General features: G+C 42.2%; 1 protein-coding gene across 14 annotated transcripts in view; it reads left to right on the forward strand.

Annotated features, from left to right (window-relative positions):
- Positions 1-17,880, forward strand: part of MACF1 (microtubule actin crosslinking factor 1) — a 370,922-nt gene that overhangs the window by 194,287 nt on the left and 158,755 nt on the right. For 10 of the 14 annotated variants that reach the window (XM_066375924.1, XM_066375919.1, XM_066375920.1 and 7 more), the window contains 8 exons: positions 1,489-1,593; positions 2,196-2,291; positions 3,403-3,528; positions 6,000-6,152; positions 8,372-8,526; positions 13,250-13,376; positions 13,983-14,166; positions 14,582-14,751. In XM_066375924.1, coding sequence (XP_066232021.1) covers positions 1,489-1,593; positions 2,196-2,291; positions 3,403-3,528; positions 6,000-6,152; positions 8,372-8,526; positions 13,250-13,376; positions 13,983-14,166; positions 14,582-14,751 — 1,116 coding nt within the window. Of the gene's footprint in view, positions 1-1,488; positions 1,594-2,195; positions 2,292-3,402; positions 3,535-5,999; positions 6,153-8,371; positions 8,527-13,249; positions 13,377-13,982; positions 14,167-14,581; positions 14,752-17,880 lie in introns of all 14 variants that reach the window. The other 4 variants (XM_066375911.1, XM_066375914.1, XM_066375912.1 and 1 more) reach the window with 1 other exon arrangement.

Genomic DNA, 17,880 nt, shown 5'->3' on the forward strand with positions numbered 1-17,880 from the left:
GCTTTGTGGTTAAGCTTATAGTCTTTGAAGTGAGCTAGTTCTAATGTAACTTCTTATTCCTCTGCTTACTAGCTCTGTGACCTTGGCAAGTCATTTAATCTCTCTGGACCTCTATAAAATGGGATAATAGCACTACTTCAAAGTGTTGTGTAAAAGACTCAGTAAGATTTAATAATCCTAGTATTGTTTAACTGAGGCTTCTCAGAAATGCTGAATTCTCTAATTCATTAAAAAACTCTTTGGTCTCAATCTCTTCATTTGTGAAATGGGAAGGAAAATTCAGCATTGGACTATGGGACAGTACTTTGTATTCTTTTCAGTGAAAGATGGACACACGTTAATAGGGTTACTTTTTGCTGCTTTTACTATTTCTACATCTTGGAGGATTTTTAAACATTTTGTAAATCCAATGCAAATAGTAAACTTTTTTTTTTTTTTTTCTGAAGCTGGAAACGGGGAGAGACAGTCAGACAGACTCCCGCATGCGTCCGACCGGGATCCACCCAGCACGCCCACCAGGGGCGACGCTCTGCCCACCAGGGAGCGATGCTCTGCCCCTCCGGGGGCATCGCTCTGCTGCGACCAGAGCCACTCTAGCGCCTGGGGCAGAGGCCAAGGAGCCATCCCCAGTGCCCGGGCCATCTTTGCTCCAATGGAGCCTCACTGCGGGAGGGGAAGAGAGAGACAGAGAGGAAGGAGGGGGTGGGGGGTGGAGAAGCAAATGGGCGCTTCTCCTATGTGCCCTGGCCGGGAATCGAACCCGGGTCCCCCGCACGCCAGGCCGACACTCTACCGCTGAGCCAACCGGCCAGGGCCAGAAACATTTTAACTAACATTTACATTATATATTTTAATTCCATGACTTTAGAGTTTATTTAAAAATATAGGCTTTTCCTGAATAGAGAGTGGTATAGGATTCTTCTGAGGTAAAGGAGACAGAATAGATATTATAATACCTAGAACAGTCTGTATGAGAACAGACTATATAGATATAAAGAAGGTGCTTGGAAAGCATCAAGGGAGAGGGGTCAAATCTGATAGAAGAGCTGGCATCTAAAGTAGGTCTTGTAGTGTCAATAGAATTAGAGCCAGAAGAGGACACAACAGGCTGTGGGAATAGTCGTAGCAAAGCCAGCCAGTCAGGGCCTCGGGTCCACGGGTATGTCAGGTACTGTGTTAGGTGGGTGCATGCATGAACTAGCCACTCTAGCCCAGTTTTGTCCTTTCTCTGCTTTCAGTGCTCGTCCTATGTTCCCTCACTTACTCAGGTCTGGCGTGAGTTCCATATCCTTTGTGAATCATTCATCAGTAATTCTGGTATTTTTGCTCCTTTCTGAAATCCTTTGGCATGTACTGTTCATGCATCTCATTTTGACTGTAACCCAGTGCTGTAGGCTTTTAAAAAGTAGGGCAGGGAACAGAGCCTTTTCTTCACTGATACTGTCCCTTTAATAGTGCTTATTGCATAAACTTTTATTCCATTTTCAGGAGTTGACAATGGAACTGGAGGAAAAACAGGATGTGTTTCGGTCTCTACAAGATACAGCAGAGCTGCTATCACTTGAGAACCACCCAGCCAAGCAGACTGTGGAGGTATGGACTGGAGGATGTGTGAGAGCCAAGTGTTCAGAGGCAGCTGTTATAAAAGTGTTCAAATCAGTGGCTTTGTTCTGCTGAAAGACCTCGAGGAATGATGGGAACATCTGTCTCGGGTCTTCTCCCTTTTCGTCTCAGCCCTCAAAAGACTGCAAACAGTTTAGATGGTCTAAGGAGAATACTATGAAAAACAAGAAGAGATATTGACTCTTAACTTCACGGGGAAAATGACTTGGACCATATTTTTTCAAGTAACTACCCAGACAGATCCTCTTGTTGATGTGGCATCGTTGCCCAGAGAGGAAAGATGGTAGAGGAACTCAGGAGGGGTTTGTTTATGCCTGAGTTTTGCTGGCTAGATCCTTTAGTTGCAACTGAGTGTGGAGAGACCTTTTCTGTGTAACCCCTTCTTACAAGACCATGTTGGATAAAAGACAAGCCTCTTGCTTATGGGAAGCACTGAGCAGGTGCCAATCAAGTACCTCCATGTATCTTCTGTAGTCCTCCCTATCTTTAGGAGGTTGTACTTGGAGGAGAGCGTTGTGCATGTACTGGGTGTGCTGATTTCATGCTGCTCTGCCTGTGCTTGGTGGTTGCAGGCTTACAGCGCCGCTGTCCAGTCCCAGTTGCAGTGGATGAAGCAGCTGTGCTTGTGTGTCGAGCAGCACGTGAAGGAGAACACTGCTTACTTTCAGGTATGTGGGCTGTGTGTTTGTCTGCGTGCGTGCCTTTGTGTAAGTATGTGTGTATCAGAGACTGAGGAGAATATTTTCATTCTGGCAAGAGATTGTGTGTGCGCGTGCATATACATGGGGAAGGCAGAGTTAGTCTCACCTGTGTCAGTTAGCTTCTGTCGTATAAACCAGCACCCTAAAACTAAGTTGCTTAAAACAGCAATTATTTAGTTAGTTAATGATTCTATGGTTTGACACTTAGGGCTCTGCTCAGCTGCGTGGTCTTCTCATCTTACCTGGCTTAATCATGACTGCAGGCAGCTGGCAGGCAGGCTGGGGTTGGTGGGTCCCTAACAGCATCACTCCCATGTCTGATGTCATCTGGGGCGATGAGCTACAAGTCTGTATACAAGTCTGTAGCACCCAGCAGGTTATTCTGGACTTCTCCACGTGGTGCCTCTGTCCACAAGCAGCCAGAGAGAGGGAGCCCCAGCGCACCAGCGCCTGTCTGCTGCCTTGCTTAGTAACAGGCCAATGGCCAAAGGAAGTCATGTGGCCATGCCCAGCTTCCAGGGGAGGAGAAATAGACTCCATCTCTTGATGGCAAGACCTATAAAATAACAGGGCCATTTTTTTTCTACAGTCTGTCACATCATGAAAGATATGCTACTTGTTTTCAAATGAGGGTAGGCAGAGACAATAAATTATTATCTGTTTGGTTTTGCCCTAAATTAAATATTCTTCCTGATGATTTTGTAATTATACCAACAAATTAAAACATTTGATAACTCAACATCTAGGCTTTTGTGAACTATACCTCACAGCCCAGTGCTGTCACTAGTGAGAAGTCAAGAGGAATGAGCAGAGCTTTCTGAGGGGGGGGGGGGTGAAGCCGGCTGACTTTTCCACAGTGCTCAGCAGGCTTTGTGCTGGTCATCAGTAATAGTTCTAGGCCATGGCTTCATAAAACCTCCCGTTTATACTTTCATGGCTTTTGTAATGAACTCTCACTAATCCCGGAGAGTGTAATCAGCTCTGCTCGGCTCTGCGCAGTAGGGCTATTCTTTCTCAGTTAAGGTCTTGGTGTTGTGTTGTAGCGAGCACAAAGCCCCCCTCCCTTCTGTCCCCACAGTTCTTCAGTGATGCACGGGATCTGGAGTCTTTCTTGAGGAACCTCCAAGACTCCATCAAACGGAAATACTCCTGTGACCATAACACCAGCTTATCCCGCCTCGAGGACCTGCTCCAGGACTCCATGGTGGGTGTTGCATCAGTGGGATGATTACAGAAACATGCTCTGAGAAACAGGGTAAACCCTATCAGCTGCTGCTGTTTATATCCTTGAAAGCTCCAGGCAGTGGGTCATTGTTTTTATGTTTGGCTCACATTCAAATAGAGTTTAATCAGTTTGTTCCCTTTCCTTTTTTCCTTTCTTTCTTTAAAGACATTGCTAATAAGATTCCTTTGGGTATGTTATTGAAGTAAAGGCCTAGTCATCTCCCCGAGCCTCTTAGCGCTCATCATACTTTCTTTGCCTTGTTCCTGTTTCAGTTCTGTAGTTGGAGCCAGAGATGAGGTGTAGAGCAACAAAAGTAGGGTTGAAGGGGATTAACTGACATCAGATTCTTTTTCACTCAGAAAACCCCTATGAAACTAGACTTGAGCCAAATATCTCCTCCTTGGCAATTTTCTTTGGGTAATGATGAGGTACTAGAAAATTGAATTTAATTAAGGACATTAAAATCTTATTTAGAGGTAATGCTATATTTTCCAATTTATTTATGTAGCAATATTTACTTTAAAAAAAATAGTATTGCATTCAGTATTTAACCCAAATCAATTTTACCTTCATTTCCTCCAATGAACTGTCCCTTCAGGAGTGCTGTAATGAAATCAGCAGCAGGACTACTTACATTTATTGAATGTATATTACATAGAGTCGGCAAGACAAGGCTCAAGGTACATCTCTCAGTAAGATAGAAATATGTATGTAATAGAGAAATTACTTTTCCTGTATGAGAAGCCAGGGGATCCTCACATTTCAATAGAAGATTATAAATAAGAAAAGCAGAATAACTCAAAACAATGCCATTTGTTTTGTGGGTAAGACTTGGCATTTATGAATGTTGGTTGGTGTTTGTTTGTTTTTTTTGTATATATATAGTTAGAGGAATTATAAACCTATGAGTGAGTTTGCATTCAGTGTTTCACTTGGGCAGATAATCTGTTAATTTGGAATGAAGGGTAAAAACCTGACTTTTCAGATGTTGTCTCTAGCATGTCTCCTTCGGAGGTACTTCAGGTATGAAGGAGGATTATAATAATCCTTGGCTGTTATCTCCTCCCTCCCACAGAGTACCTTCCTGTCGTAGGGTAACTCCTCTGCAATTGTTGTCATATCTTCTCTTCTCGAGGGTCGCTGCTCTGTTCCCTCCTCTCCAGGTCAGGGGCATCGGGTTGGCGGCATCCTCGGGGCATGGAGTCACCTGGGTCTGCTCCTCAGCTTGTCCTCAGCTTTCCGTCAGGTTCGGGAGCATCTGTCCTGGCTTCTGGTTCTTTTCAGAACTTTTACCATGCTGAGCACTTGGTGTCTAGAGTTTGAGATGTTTGGCTATGGGTTAGACAGAAATTGACATCTGTATTGCAAGGCAAATGACATGGGTGGACGAGCTTGCAAGTATGGAACAGTGAGGCTGTCTCCCTGATATATTCCATTCCTCTTTCTTAACTAATAAGTTAAAGTTGTATTTCTTCCAATCATGCTCCCCGGGACAGGCACAGGTAGTTTATTTAAGCATTTCTTTTTTTTACTTGCATATTCTGAATTCCTTAATGGCATTTCTTAACATTATTAACTCTTTACTCTCATTACATCTATTTCCATCCTAAGAAAGCCCTCTTCTGGGGAGTTTGTGTACCTTGAAACGGGCTCGAAACATTCCGGTTAATCTTTTACGTTAAATGAATTGGCAGTAGATCGCTACCAATTTTGTTGACAAGAGGTTCATTAGTTTTAAGATAATTGGGTTTGCAGAGACTTGAGAGTTTTATTTTGCATGGTACTGCTTTCAAACCAATCAAATTTACATGATTGTCACACAGCAAGGCACTAAAAGGTGAACCCTAAATCATTTGTCACAATGCCTTCACCAACAGTATTGATTTGTAGATTGTTGGTTGGAGAGCTAAGATCTTTCTGGAGAAAGTTTGACTCAATTTAAAAAAGTAAAACATTTGTGGTGGATATAATTTAAAATTTTTAAAGAACTTAACTCTAGCTTCTCCTAAGCAGAAGGCAAGAACTGGCTTCTCCCGTTGAGAAGTTGAATAACAACAACAATAACAACATGGTTGTTATTATTGTTTTTAATTTCTGTGTTCTTTGAACTTTATTTGGGGAAATCCTTTGCTAGCTTTATAGCTGTATTTGGCAGCTAGAAGTTCTTTTTGTTTTATTTTTTTGTCTTTTATTTTTATTTTTTGCATGTAGCTTTTATGGTTTGTTGAAAGGGCACAGGGAAAAAGCTGCAAAATTTGAGTCCAAATGCACTTGGTAGAAGACAGAAACGGTCTCTCCTTTTTCCTCTACCCCTGTGTTTCTAAGATGGCTCCACCAACAATTATTTAACTGAGAAATGACATTCTCGAAGGGAGTGGAGCTTTCAGTTTTTTGTTAGTCATTCTGAGTAGCAACATTAGTGTCTTTTTTATTTTCTTCTCATTTTGTAGGATGAAAAGGAGCAGCTTATACAGTCCAAGAGTTCTGTTGCCAGTCTTGTTGGGAGATCAAAAACAATTGTTCAGTTAAAGCCACGAAGTCCCGACCATGTGCTGAAGAGCACCATTTCTGTGAAGGCCATCTGTGACTACCGGCAGATCGAGGTAAGGAGGGGGACGGGTACTTCTGGCTCTAGAGGGAAGTGAGGGACAAGGGGAGCTTCCTGATAGAGTTATGACAGTAAGGAAAAATCAAATGATAAAGAGTTTTTAAAATTTAGAAATTTTTAAACTTTTTTATTTATTGACCTTAGAGAGAGCAGAGAGAAAGAAAGGGGGTGAGGGGAGGAGCAGGATGCGTCAACTCATAGTAGTTGCTTCTCATATGTGCCTTGACCAGGCAAGCCCAGGGTTTCGAATTGGTGACCTCAGCATTCCAGGTCAATGCTCTGTCCACTGTGCTACTACAGGTCAGGCTAACATTTAGAATTTAGACATGCTCAAATCTCTTCTGTCATTTTCTTTTAAAAGCTTCAACTCTATAATAATAATCTGCTCCCGACCTATCTACTCAGCTGCCTAAGTGGTGACAGAAATGGTACTTGGTAACACCTGGGAGATACCTTTGACTTCTCTCTCATCCCCCATGGCTAGTAGGACTACCAAGTCAGTACTGACTTGTAAATAAATAAATAGATATCCCTTAGCTGTTCCTTTTTCTATCCCAAGTTTCTTTCACTTGGATCATTATAACAGCTTCCCCATCCAATGCATTCTTTTTCTTCTTCTTTTTCCAAGTGAGAGGAGGGGAGATAGAAAGACAGAGTCCCACATGTGTCCTGATGGGGATCTACCCAGCAGCTCCTGTCTGGGGCCGATGCTCTGCCCATCTGGGACCATGGCTTGCAACCGAGCTATTTTTAGCACCTGAGACGGAGGCTTCCCAGAGCCATCCTCAGCACCCAGGGCAATGTCCTCAAACCAGCTGAATCATGGCTGCAAGTGGAGAAGAGAGAGAGAGACAGAGACAGAGAAAAGAGGGAGGGGTGGAGGAGCAGATGGTCACGTCTCCTCTGTGCACTAACCAGGAATTGAACTGGGACATCCACATATTGGGCCAACCGTCTACCACTGAGCCACCAGCCAGGGCTCTAATGCATTCTCTCTCTTTTTTTTTCTTTTTTTTTTTTAACAGAGACAGGGAGGGATAGACAGGGACAGACAGACAGAAAGGGAGAGAGATGAGAAGCATCAATCATTAGTTTTTCATTGCACATTGCGATACCTTAGTTGTTCATTGATTGCTTTCTCATATGTGCCTTGACCGTGGGCCTTCAGCAGACCGAGTAATCCCTTGCTTGAGCCAGCGACCTTGGGTCCAAAGCTGATGAGCTTTTGCTCAAACCAGATGAGCCCGCGCTCAAGCTGGCGACCTCGGGGTCTCGAACCTGGGTCCTCCACATCCCAGTCTGACGCTCTATCCACTGCGCCACCTCCTGGTCAGGCTCTAACACATTCTTTATCCTACCACCAGCGTGATCATTTACAAAGAATTGTCACTCCCATGCTTAAGTCGTACAGCAATTCCCCTTTCTATTTAGAAAGTGTAAATTCCTTAATATGGCTTCAGATGTCTGAATAATTTTTCTTTACCTCTCTGGCCAAGACTAGGTCATGTCCCTTTCGTGCATTCTCAGTAAATTTTATTATTCACACAGTATTGTAACTGTATACCCCTCGAGAATATGTGGAATATAGACCATGTTTGTCAGCTTTCCATTTTACCATTTTCATCTCTAGTGGCCTAGCACTTTCAGGTACATGGCTGGCTTGATAAACATTGGTTATACAAAAGAATATATGAACTTTTCCTGCACTTTTCTGTCTCAATATTTGTCTATAAGATAGTGATAACACTGTTGGTTACTTATCTCCCAAGAGAAAGTCCTGATGATTCCAAATACTTAACTGTTTTCAGGGATTTGGGTGGGATGACAGGAAGGGAGGAGGAGGAAGTATCACAGAAGCAAAGTTGTGAGTATTCATTATGTCTATTTCATTTTTATTCTACTGGTTGATTATGCGAGAGATTGCTCTTGGAGGTCTTAACAGTCTCCTTCTACCCTTCATTTACTGCATTATTTGACATGTACCAGGCATTTCATAAACACTCACTTCCTGGATTTATTTGACATCTGCAACGTTTCCTGTGTTTTTTATTTTTACATGTTATCTTTTTGTCTGAATCAGGAACTCTCCCTAAGTGATGGCAGATCTCCAAAATGATTTTTTCTTACAGATTTCATAGCCTTGAGGTCAGGCCTCAGGTAATAATAGGTTGTTGATTTATCCATTAGCAATTATTTGTAAATTTGTCTCTTCAGATCACTATATGCAAGAATGACGAATGTGTATTGGAAGATAATTCACAGAGGACCAAGTGGAAAGTGATCAGCCCCACAGGGAATGAGGCAATGGTGCCATCTGTTTGCTTCCTCATCACTCCACCCAATAAGGATGCCATTGAGATGGCCAGCAGGTGACTTTGCTCAGCTGCCCCTGTGTGCTTCCACCTCTGCTGTTTGTCCTGGGAGCACTGATGTAGGGACAGTCTGCGTTTATGATCTTGAACAGAGGGACCAAATTTTAGTTTCTTTTGGGAAAGACCTTCTATTAGGATTTCAAGTCTTATACTCCCAGCCACAAGTAGAGTTTCAGTAAATGCTTATGTTCAGTTGAGACGTTTTCTTTTTAGTTGTTTTTTTTTTTTTAATTCATGAGAGAAGGGGAAGGCAGAGACATACTCCTGCATACCCCAACTGGAATCCACCACAGCAAACCCACTAGGAGGTGATGCTTTGCCCATCTGGGGCCATTGCTCTGTTGCTCCAGCAGAGCTTTTTTTTTTTTGTATTTTTTTCTGAAGTTGGAAACGGGGAGGCAGTCAGACAGACTCCCGCATGCGCCTGACCGGGATCCACCCAGCATGCCCACCAGCGGGTGATGCTCTGCCCATTTGGGGCGTTGCTCTGTTGCAACCAGAGCCATTCTAGCACCTGAGGCAGAGGTCACAGAGCCATCCTCAGTGCCCGGGCCAACTTTGCTCTAATGGAGCCTTGGCTGCAGGAGGGGAAGAGAGAGACAGAGAGGAAGGAGAGGGGGAGGGGTAGAGAAGCAGATGGGCACTTCTCCTGTGAGCCCTGGCCGGGAATCGAACCCAGGACTCCTGCACGCCAGGCCGACGCTCTACCACTGAACCAACCGGCCAGGGCCTCCAGCAGAGCTTTTGATAGTACCTAAGGAGGAAGCCATGAAGCAATCCTTAGTGCCTGGGGCCACCTTGCTTTCACTGAACCATGGCTGCAGGAGGCGGAGAGAGAGAGAGAGAGAGAGAGAGAGAGAGAGAGAAGCGAGAGGGAGATGGGTGGAGAAGCAGGTGGTCACTTCTATGTACCTTGACCTGGAATTGAACCTGGGACATCTACATGCTGGGCCGACGCTCTACCACTGAGCCAACCGGCCAGGGCTGAGACATATTTAGTAATAATTCTTTTTTAAAAGAATTCTTGGTTATAAATAGTTTATTCTCAGATTGATTTTTTAATGACAGCTAATTTTCTTCTTTTATTTATATTTTATTAGAGTAATATGTACATATTTTTTAAAGTTGAATTATACCAAAGAGTTTATAATAAGACCTACCAACCACCCTCCCCATCCCAGAGTTCTGCTTCCCAGAGCAACTATTTTCAACTCTTTGAAGCAGATTTTTCTGGTTTTAATTCCAAATTTCTTTTTTTTTTCTTTTCTTTTTTTTTTTTACAGAGACACAGAGAGTCAGAGAGAGGGATAGATAGGGACAGACAGACAGAAACGGAGAGAGATGAGAAGCATCAATCATCAGTTTTTCGCTGCTATACCTTAGTTGTTTATTGATTGCTTTCTCATATGTGCCTTGACCGTGGGCCTTCAGCAGACCGAGTAACCCCTTGCTCGAGCCAGCAACCTTGAGTCCAAGCTGGTGAGCTTTGCTCAAACCAGATGAAGCTGCACTTAAGCTGGCAACGTCTGGGTCTCGAACCTGGGTCCTCCGCATCCCAGTCTGACACTATCCACTGCGCCACCGCCTGGTCAGGCCCAAATTTCTTAATCATGTGATTTTTTTCTTGCTATTTTCTGATTTTTTTCAACTTTGTTGACTTCCTCCTCTTGGAAATTAACATTTAGCTTCCTACACATACACCTGCACACACTTCTTTTTCCATCTTCCAAATGTAGTTATGTCACAAGTTTTGTTTAAATTGCTATTTTTGTGTTACTGCATTAAATGGTTTATGGCTGAGCCACACGTTGATTACTATGGGGGATTGCTGTGAGATGTATTCTCCTTGGGCCTTTCTGCTCTGAGCTCATCCTCAGCCACTCTCCTTGCTTGTGCTTGGCTCTGGTATTCTCATCTTTTTCCTGTTTCTCAGGCACCCCAAACATACCCTTGCCTCAGGCCCTTCACTTTTCTATGAATATTGACGGGATTTACTCCCCTACTCACTGCCTGTCACTTTCTGTCTCCTTTATTCATCTTTATTTTTCTCCATGAAACTTAACACAGACTAACAGATAATATATTTGTTTATTGCTTTTCCCCTCCTCTTAGAAGTTCCAAAAGAATAGAGGTTTTTTGGATTTTTTTCCTGTTTTATTTACTTTGTAGCTTTAGCACCTAGAACTATTGCTGGAACATAGTAGGTGCTCGGAGGTGGTTGTTGAAGGAAAAAATGAATGAGTAGGTGACTGAAAATATGTATAAGTAGATTACCTCATTTACTTTCTTGTATAGCTTCATGTTTCCTTGAAAGTGATAATTGTTTTGCTTTTAAGTTTGATTAGTTGTTGTCTGTTTGCATATTATGGATATAAGGCCAGTGGCCATGGCCATGCAGGTTCACATTGGAATTGGGCAGACTTAGGTAAAGGAACTGTGGAGCCAAAAAATGGTAGGCCATTCTGTTTATTAGAGTCTTGCAACAGCTGATGAGCAAGCCAAAAACAGGCCAGGGTGGGGGGAACCCCTTCCTTGGCAAACTGTAGCAAACAATGGCCCCTCCCAAGCTGGCAGGCAATCCGCAGTTTCAATCTGCTGCCCTGAGGGCAAGCACCCACAGCCTTACCTAGACTATACACCCATGGCGCTGGCCTGTACTCATGCACCAGTCAGGCAAAGTACAAGCAAGCAAGCATATCACACTTACCGCACACTTTTTTGCCCAACAATGAATTTATTCCCAAACTCTCCTACATTTCTCTAAAAGGCATCACAAAATGTCCAAACACCATTGGTAATTTTTCATTTTTATATTCTCTTGGAAACATCTCTTTTGGGTATTCCTGTCTCCCTTTCCAATCTGAATCTGTGGTGCAAGTCTGCTTCAGTACTGCCTCCCTGGCTTGTCCTTCATCTTCATTCTGAAGATCTCTACCTCTCTTCTGGGCTGGACCCTCTGAACCAAGTCTTATTTGTTGGTGTATTTCCTGGGTTGAGAGAGTCCACTCTCTAGGAACCTCCTGAGAAAAAGTCCATGGGAAGTAAATTTTTTTTTTTTTTTTTTGTATTTTTCTGAACCTGGAAACGGGGAGAGACAGTCAGACAGACTCCCGTATGCGCCCGACCGGGATCCACCCGGCACACCCACCAGGGGCGACACTCTGCCCACCAGGGGGCGATGCTCTGCCCCTCAGGGGCGTCGCTCTGCCGCGACCAGAGCCACTCTAGCGCCTGGGGCAGAGGCCAAGGAGCCATCCCCAGCACCCGGGCCATCTTTGCTCCAATGGAGCTTTGGCTGCGGGAGGGGAAGAGAGAGACAGAGAGGAAGGTGGGGGTGGAGAAGCAAATGGGCGCTTCTCCTATGTGCCCTGGCCGGGAATCGAACCCGGGTCCCCCACACGCCAGGCCGACACTCTACCGCTGAGCCAACCGGCCAGGGCCGGAAGTAAATTTTTTGAGACCTCTCATATCTGAAACTTTCTTCTCCCTTCATAATGAATTATCCAGTTATGAATTTTTATAACATGAAGGCACTGTTCCACTGTTGTTTAGCTTCCAGGGTTTGCTGTTGAGAAGTACAGTTCTATTCTCATTCTTTATCTTTCTTTTTTTTAAGTTTACGTAACTATCAAATTCTCCCTTTGTAGTGAGCAGTACTGTGGTTTTGACAGATGCACAGAATTGTATATCCTCTCATACAGTCACAGCACAGATCAGTTTGATACTTTAACCTCCTGAATGAAATCTTTATCTCTCTGATACTTTTGAAATCCTAGCTTGTCTTTAATTTTTGGAGGGAATACTTTGTTTTCAGGTGAAGCTTTATGCTAATTCTGAACACAGACTGGAAACTCACATCTTTGAGATCTGGGGAAATTTTTCTTGGATTATTTCTTGAATTGTTTCCTTCTCTATGTTCTGTTCTTGCCTTTAAGAACTCTCATTTGTCAGATATTGGATCTCCTGTACTGATTCTCTAATTTTCTTTCTGTTTTATATTTTTCTGTGTTTTTGTTCTTTGAGATTTTCTGAACTTTTATTTCAACTTTGCTGATATTTTAGTGGGGTTTTTGGAAAAGGGGAAGATAAATTAATGAGTTTAATGCCTTTTATTTAACTGTCAATCTTGGCTTCTAGTTTTTCATCCTACTTTGGTATCTCACATTTCTAAACTTGAAGAAATTCATGGTAATTTGATATTTGTTGCTTGTGTCTGAATATCTGTGAGTTTAAGTCTTCCAGAAGTTGAGATTGAATTAGGCATGGATGCTTACAAAAAAAAAGTCTTCTTCTCAAGCAGTTTCCTCCAATATGCCAGATGAACTTCTAAATAGCTAATAACAATCATTTTTGAAGTGTTGAGGTTGACATTTTCAACAATTCCAAATGAGGTTATTTTATCTCTAATTTTCTCTGTAATTGCTTTCCCTGGGTATTTCCTCTGACTTCTCATAATTATATTACATGCAGGTAACATTTATGAGATTGCTAAATGTGTGCTGATATAAAATACATGATAGCGTAGCAAATCCAAATTGTTTGAGGATCTCTATTAACTTAGTTCTAAAGATTCCTGGATTTTTACTGTTTGACTTACTAACTTTCCCAGCTCAGCATACACACTCAGTTCTGCTAAAGTAATCACATTTATTCCTTGAGGGTCCCTAATGTGAAGCTAAAGTCTTACAAAAGCTATGCCCTGGCTCTGTGTTGTTCCTAGAGTGGAGCAGTCTTATCAGAAGGTGATGGCCCTTTGGCATCAGCTACATGTTAACACCAAAAGCCTTATCTCCTGGAACTACCTGAGGAAGGACCTTGACCTTGTAAAGACCTGGAACCTGGAAAAGGTAATTATGAGAGCATTAGCCCTGGCTCATATTCTATTGTATAATAAATATGTATTTTCCGATGGCTTTAGGCGACCCCTGTGTTTTGGTCGTTCGACCCCCGCCGGGGTCGCGACCCACAGGTTGAGAACCGCTGTTCTATTGACAAGTTTTTTTCCCTACTCACCCAATCAGAAAACAAAAGGGTCAGGGAGACTGGTTCAATGTTAAGGGCCTGTGGCTTTTAGCAGGTTCAATGTTAAGGAAATTTCTGATGAAAATATATAACATGTTTGGTCCTCTTGGCAGAGAGAGAAGGGTACAGGCTTCTTCTCACTGCAGGATAAGAATCTCTTCTGCATAAGTGTATGTCACAGGGGACTATGGTGAATTAACCGTTATTAAAGGTTATGTCCAAGGGGGCACAGAGGGTGCTTCTGGGTGCTAGTGATGTTCTATTTCTTAATCTAAATGCAGATTACATGGACAAGTTCAATTTGTGAAAAATCAGCATGTTTACAGTTATGGTTTGTACATAATTTTGTGTCTGTTAAATGTCAATAAAAAGGAGAAAGAAAGTATTATGTTCCCATTCTATTGAAATTTCTTGTGGCTTTTCCTGCCTAGCTGCGGTCATCATCCCCAGGGGACTGGCACCAAGTGATGAAGACCCTGCAGGCCCACTACGAGGACTTCCTGCAGGACAGCCGGGACTCAGTGCTCTTCTCAGTGGCGGACTGTCTGCGTTTGGAAGAGGAAGTGGAGGCTTGTAAAGCCCACTTCCAGCACCTGATGCAATCCATGGAGAATGGTGTGTGCCCTGGGAAGAGGAGGGTCCTGGTGGAATGAGCCCTGAAGGGTGCTGCAAGACTCTTCATGTAAACTAGAAAGTGCTGTCAGCACTAAAACTAAAACCTTGAAAGAGAGAAACTTGTAGAAATGAATTCAGATGATGGAAGAAGAGGCCATATTTTAGTCTATGTTGCTAATCAATCCATCACCTTGTCTTGTGGAAATAAAGTGTTTGAATCCTTAAAGATCATTATATAATGCAGGGAATTTAGGCCCAGGCATAAGGTTGCCCATGTAAGGCCTTGCTTTCATTAATGGACTGTCAGTTCTGCCGGAACCATTGGTACCCACTGTCTGAGGGTGAAGCTGCTGTGCACAGGTTTGCTGATCTCTGGTATGGTGCTTGATGGTCTTCTGTGCTTGTGCATTCACAGAGGACAAAGAGGAGACGGCGGCCAAGATGTACATTTCAGAGCTGAAGAATATCCGGCTGCGCCTGGAGGAGTGTGAACAGAGGCTAGTCAAACGAATTCAGGCTCCAGCCAGCTCTAGGATTGACAAAGATGCCCGGCAGGACAGTGCATTAAGGATCGCAGAGCAAGAGGTACGCACTAAGAGCAAGGCGAGTGTTGGTTGCATGGTGAATGCTTTCAGAATGAATTGGGTGGCAAGAGAGTATGTCCAAAAAAAATAAGGCAGTAGACTCATGGCAATAGACTCATACTTCCCTGCAGCCTGTAAGTGCCTTTTACCTGTGGAAAAGCTTGATTTCAGCTCTGCTGATTGCCAAAAATTGATTAGTTCCATCCACAGTTGGGAAAGCAGACAGACTGGTAAATTGCTCTAAGCACTGCATTTGGGCTATGTATTTGAAGACTGCTTAGTAGAGATGCTCCTATCTGGTCTATCTCTTACATGTAAGTGTTACTTTGTATTACATAGTTATTGCCAGTCATTTGACTCAAAAAATTTTAAGGAAAGAATCAGATTCTACTCTGGATTCTAATGCACTTTCTCTGTGACTTTGAGCAAATTAACTCTAATCTTTAGTGTCCTTTCTTAGAAAATGGAGACAATATGTGAGTCACAGAGTTAGTTGTTTTTAAAAAATTAAGTAATATAGTACATATAATAAGCTTTCTGGAAAGGTAACATGCTATGAAAATTAGAGTAGTGTTCTTGAAGTAAAAGCAGCAAATACTAGTTGCTTTATTAAGTGCTTGGAGGCATGCATAGAAAAGTAAGGCAAAATTCTTGTTTTTGGCTTATAGTGTAGTTTAAAAAGAATAAAAGGTTGAAATCACAATTAGAGACTTCAGTCTAAGAGAGATTATAAAATAGTACCTAGTGTACTTCCAGATTTCCAAGCAAACATTACTCTAGGAATTTCTAGAGGGTTTTAGAACATTTCCACTTGGGATGGTAGAGAGAGTTCCAAAGAATATTAGACTTGGTGCTCACTCCAGCAGTCCATATACTAAGGGTGGAATAATACAGTGATTAGCATGGCTCCTATGCAAGGAAGTGTGACACAGATTTGTGAAGCCTTCCATATTTCTATTGGCCTGTTTGTTCCAGGATATTACTGTCACAGAATATTTACCATTTATTAAAAATCTACCATCAAAAAAGAGTATTAGATTTGATCTGGGAGCTTAAAGGAAATGAAAAGGAATGGCTAATGAGAAGGAGTGATTTCTTTTTTCTTCTTACCTTTCTTAATTATTCTTAAGCTTGAAGAGGAGGTCAAGAGGGCACTATAGTGTTCATTGGCCATAAAGGACCTAACATGCCTGTATGAATCATATCATATGAACCTGTAATTTTCATTTGAAGTATTTTACTTTTCTGTGGTCTCTCAAAATCTACTTATCCCTACAAAATTGAACATTCTAAGAAATAAAGGTTAATATTTAGCTCTTCTAAAGGACTTTCATTTTTCTTTTTTATTTTAAAATTGTTTTTGATATACTAAAATTTTTATTCTTCACCTAGATTTATCCTTCACCTAGATTCCCCAAATGTTAACTTTTTTTTACATTTGCTGTATAATTTTCTTCTACACGTATGTATACAGAATAATAATCTTCTTTTTTCTTGAGAGTAACTTCCAGAAATGATGCTCCTTTATCCGTAGATACTGCAGTGGGTGTTTCCAAAAACCAGGGTAGTTTCTTATATTATCACAGGACAATGCTTAAAATTTGGAAATGAATATTGATAGAAAACTTTACTAAAATTTTATCAGTTGTTCTAATAATCCTTTTTGGGGTAGCAGCCCAACCCTCAACTCACCCTATCCCCCTTGCAACAACCATAAAAGTAATTTTGCCGCCCTGGCTGTTTGGCTCAGTGGTAGAGTGTCGGCCTGGTGTGTGGAAGTCCTGGGTTCAATCCCTGGTCAAGGCACACAGGAGAGGTGCCCATCTGCTTCTCCACCCCTCCCCCTCTCCTTCCTCTCTATCTTTCTCTTCCCCTCCCACAGCCAAGGCTCAACTGGAGCAAAGTTGGGCTGGGCACTGAGGATGGCTCCATGGCCTCTGCCTCAGGCGCTAGAATGGCTCCCGCTGCAGCGGAGCAATGCCCCAGATGGGCAGAGCATCGTCCCCTGGTGGGCATGACAGGTGGATCCCGGTTGGGCACATGTAGGAGTCTGTCTGATTGCCTCCTCGCTTCTAACTTTGGAAAAATAAAAAAGTAATTTTGCTACAGAATTCAATCCAATATCACAGGTTGCATTTAGTTGCTGTATCTTTTTAGATTATTTAACCTGATATAGTTTAAAATTTTTTTTATCATCTTTCATGAGCTTAACAATTTTGAAGAGTACAGGCCATTTATTTTGCAGAATGTCCTCTGCTTATGTTTATCTGAGGCTTCCTCATGATTAGAAAGTCTGTGTTTCCCATGTGTAAGATGCTCCCATGTATAAGACACACCTTAATTTTGGGGCCCGAAATTTGAAAAAAAAGTATTACATAAAATTATTGAATTCTGCCTGACCTGTGGTGGCGCAGTAGATAAAGCGTCGACCTGGAAATGCTGAGGTTGCCGGTTCAAAACCCTGGGCTTGCCTGGTCAAGACACATATGGGAGTTGATGCTTCCTTCTCCTCCCCCCTTCTCTCTCTCTCCCTCTCCTCTCTTTCTCCCTATCCTCTCTAAAAATGAATAAATAAAAAAAATAAAGTTTTAAAAAAATTATTGAATTCAAGTTTTATTCATCATAAAATTAATACAACTCCTCATCACTGTCAAAACTCCCGTCCATTAGCTTGTCTTCATCTGTGTCTGATGACGAATCACTGTCTTCAACAATGAGTGCAAAAACAAGTGCGAAAAAGTGGGAAATGCAAGTAAAAAAATCTACAACCACTGTATAAGACACACCCAGTTCTTAGATCCCAAATTTTTTGGGAAAGGGTGCGCCTTATATGTGGGGAAATACAGTAGGTTACCCACTTTTGGCAAAAATACTGTGGAAGGGATATTGTGTCCTTGCTGGATAATATCAGGCGGCATATGATATTGATTTGTTCTATTACTGTTGATAATTTTTATCACTTGTTGTTATTTTCTCCTCTGGTATTACTAATTACTTTGTGAGGAGATACTTTGAGGCTATGTAAATATCTTGTTTTATATCAAGCTTTTACCAACTAGTTTTAGCATCTGTTGTTGCCTCTTGAGTGAATAAATATTAGTATGACTGTTGCCAAAAGATTTTCTAATTC

Source organism: Saccopteryx leptura, chromosome 3 (assembly GCF_036850995.1).
Source record: "Saccopteryx leptura isolate mSacLep1 chromosome 3, mSacLep1_pri_phased_curated, whole genome shotgun sequence".
Taxonomy (NCBI): Eukaryota; Metazoa; Chordata; class Mammalia; order Chiroptera; family Emballonuridae; genus Saccopteryx; species Saccopteryx leptura.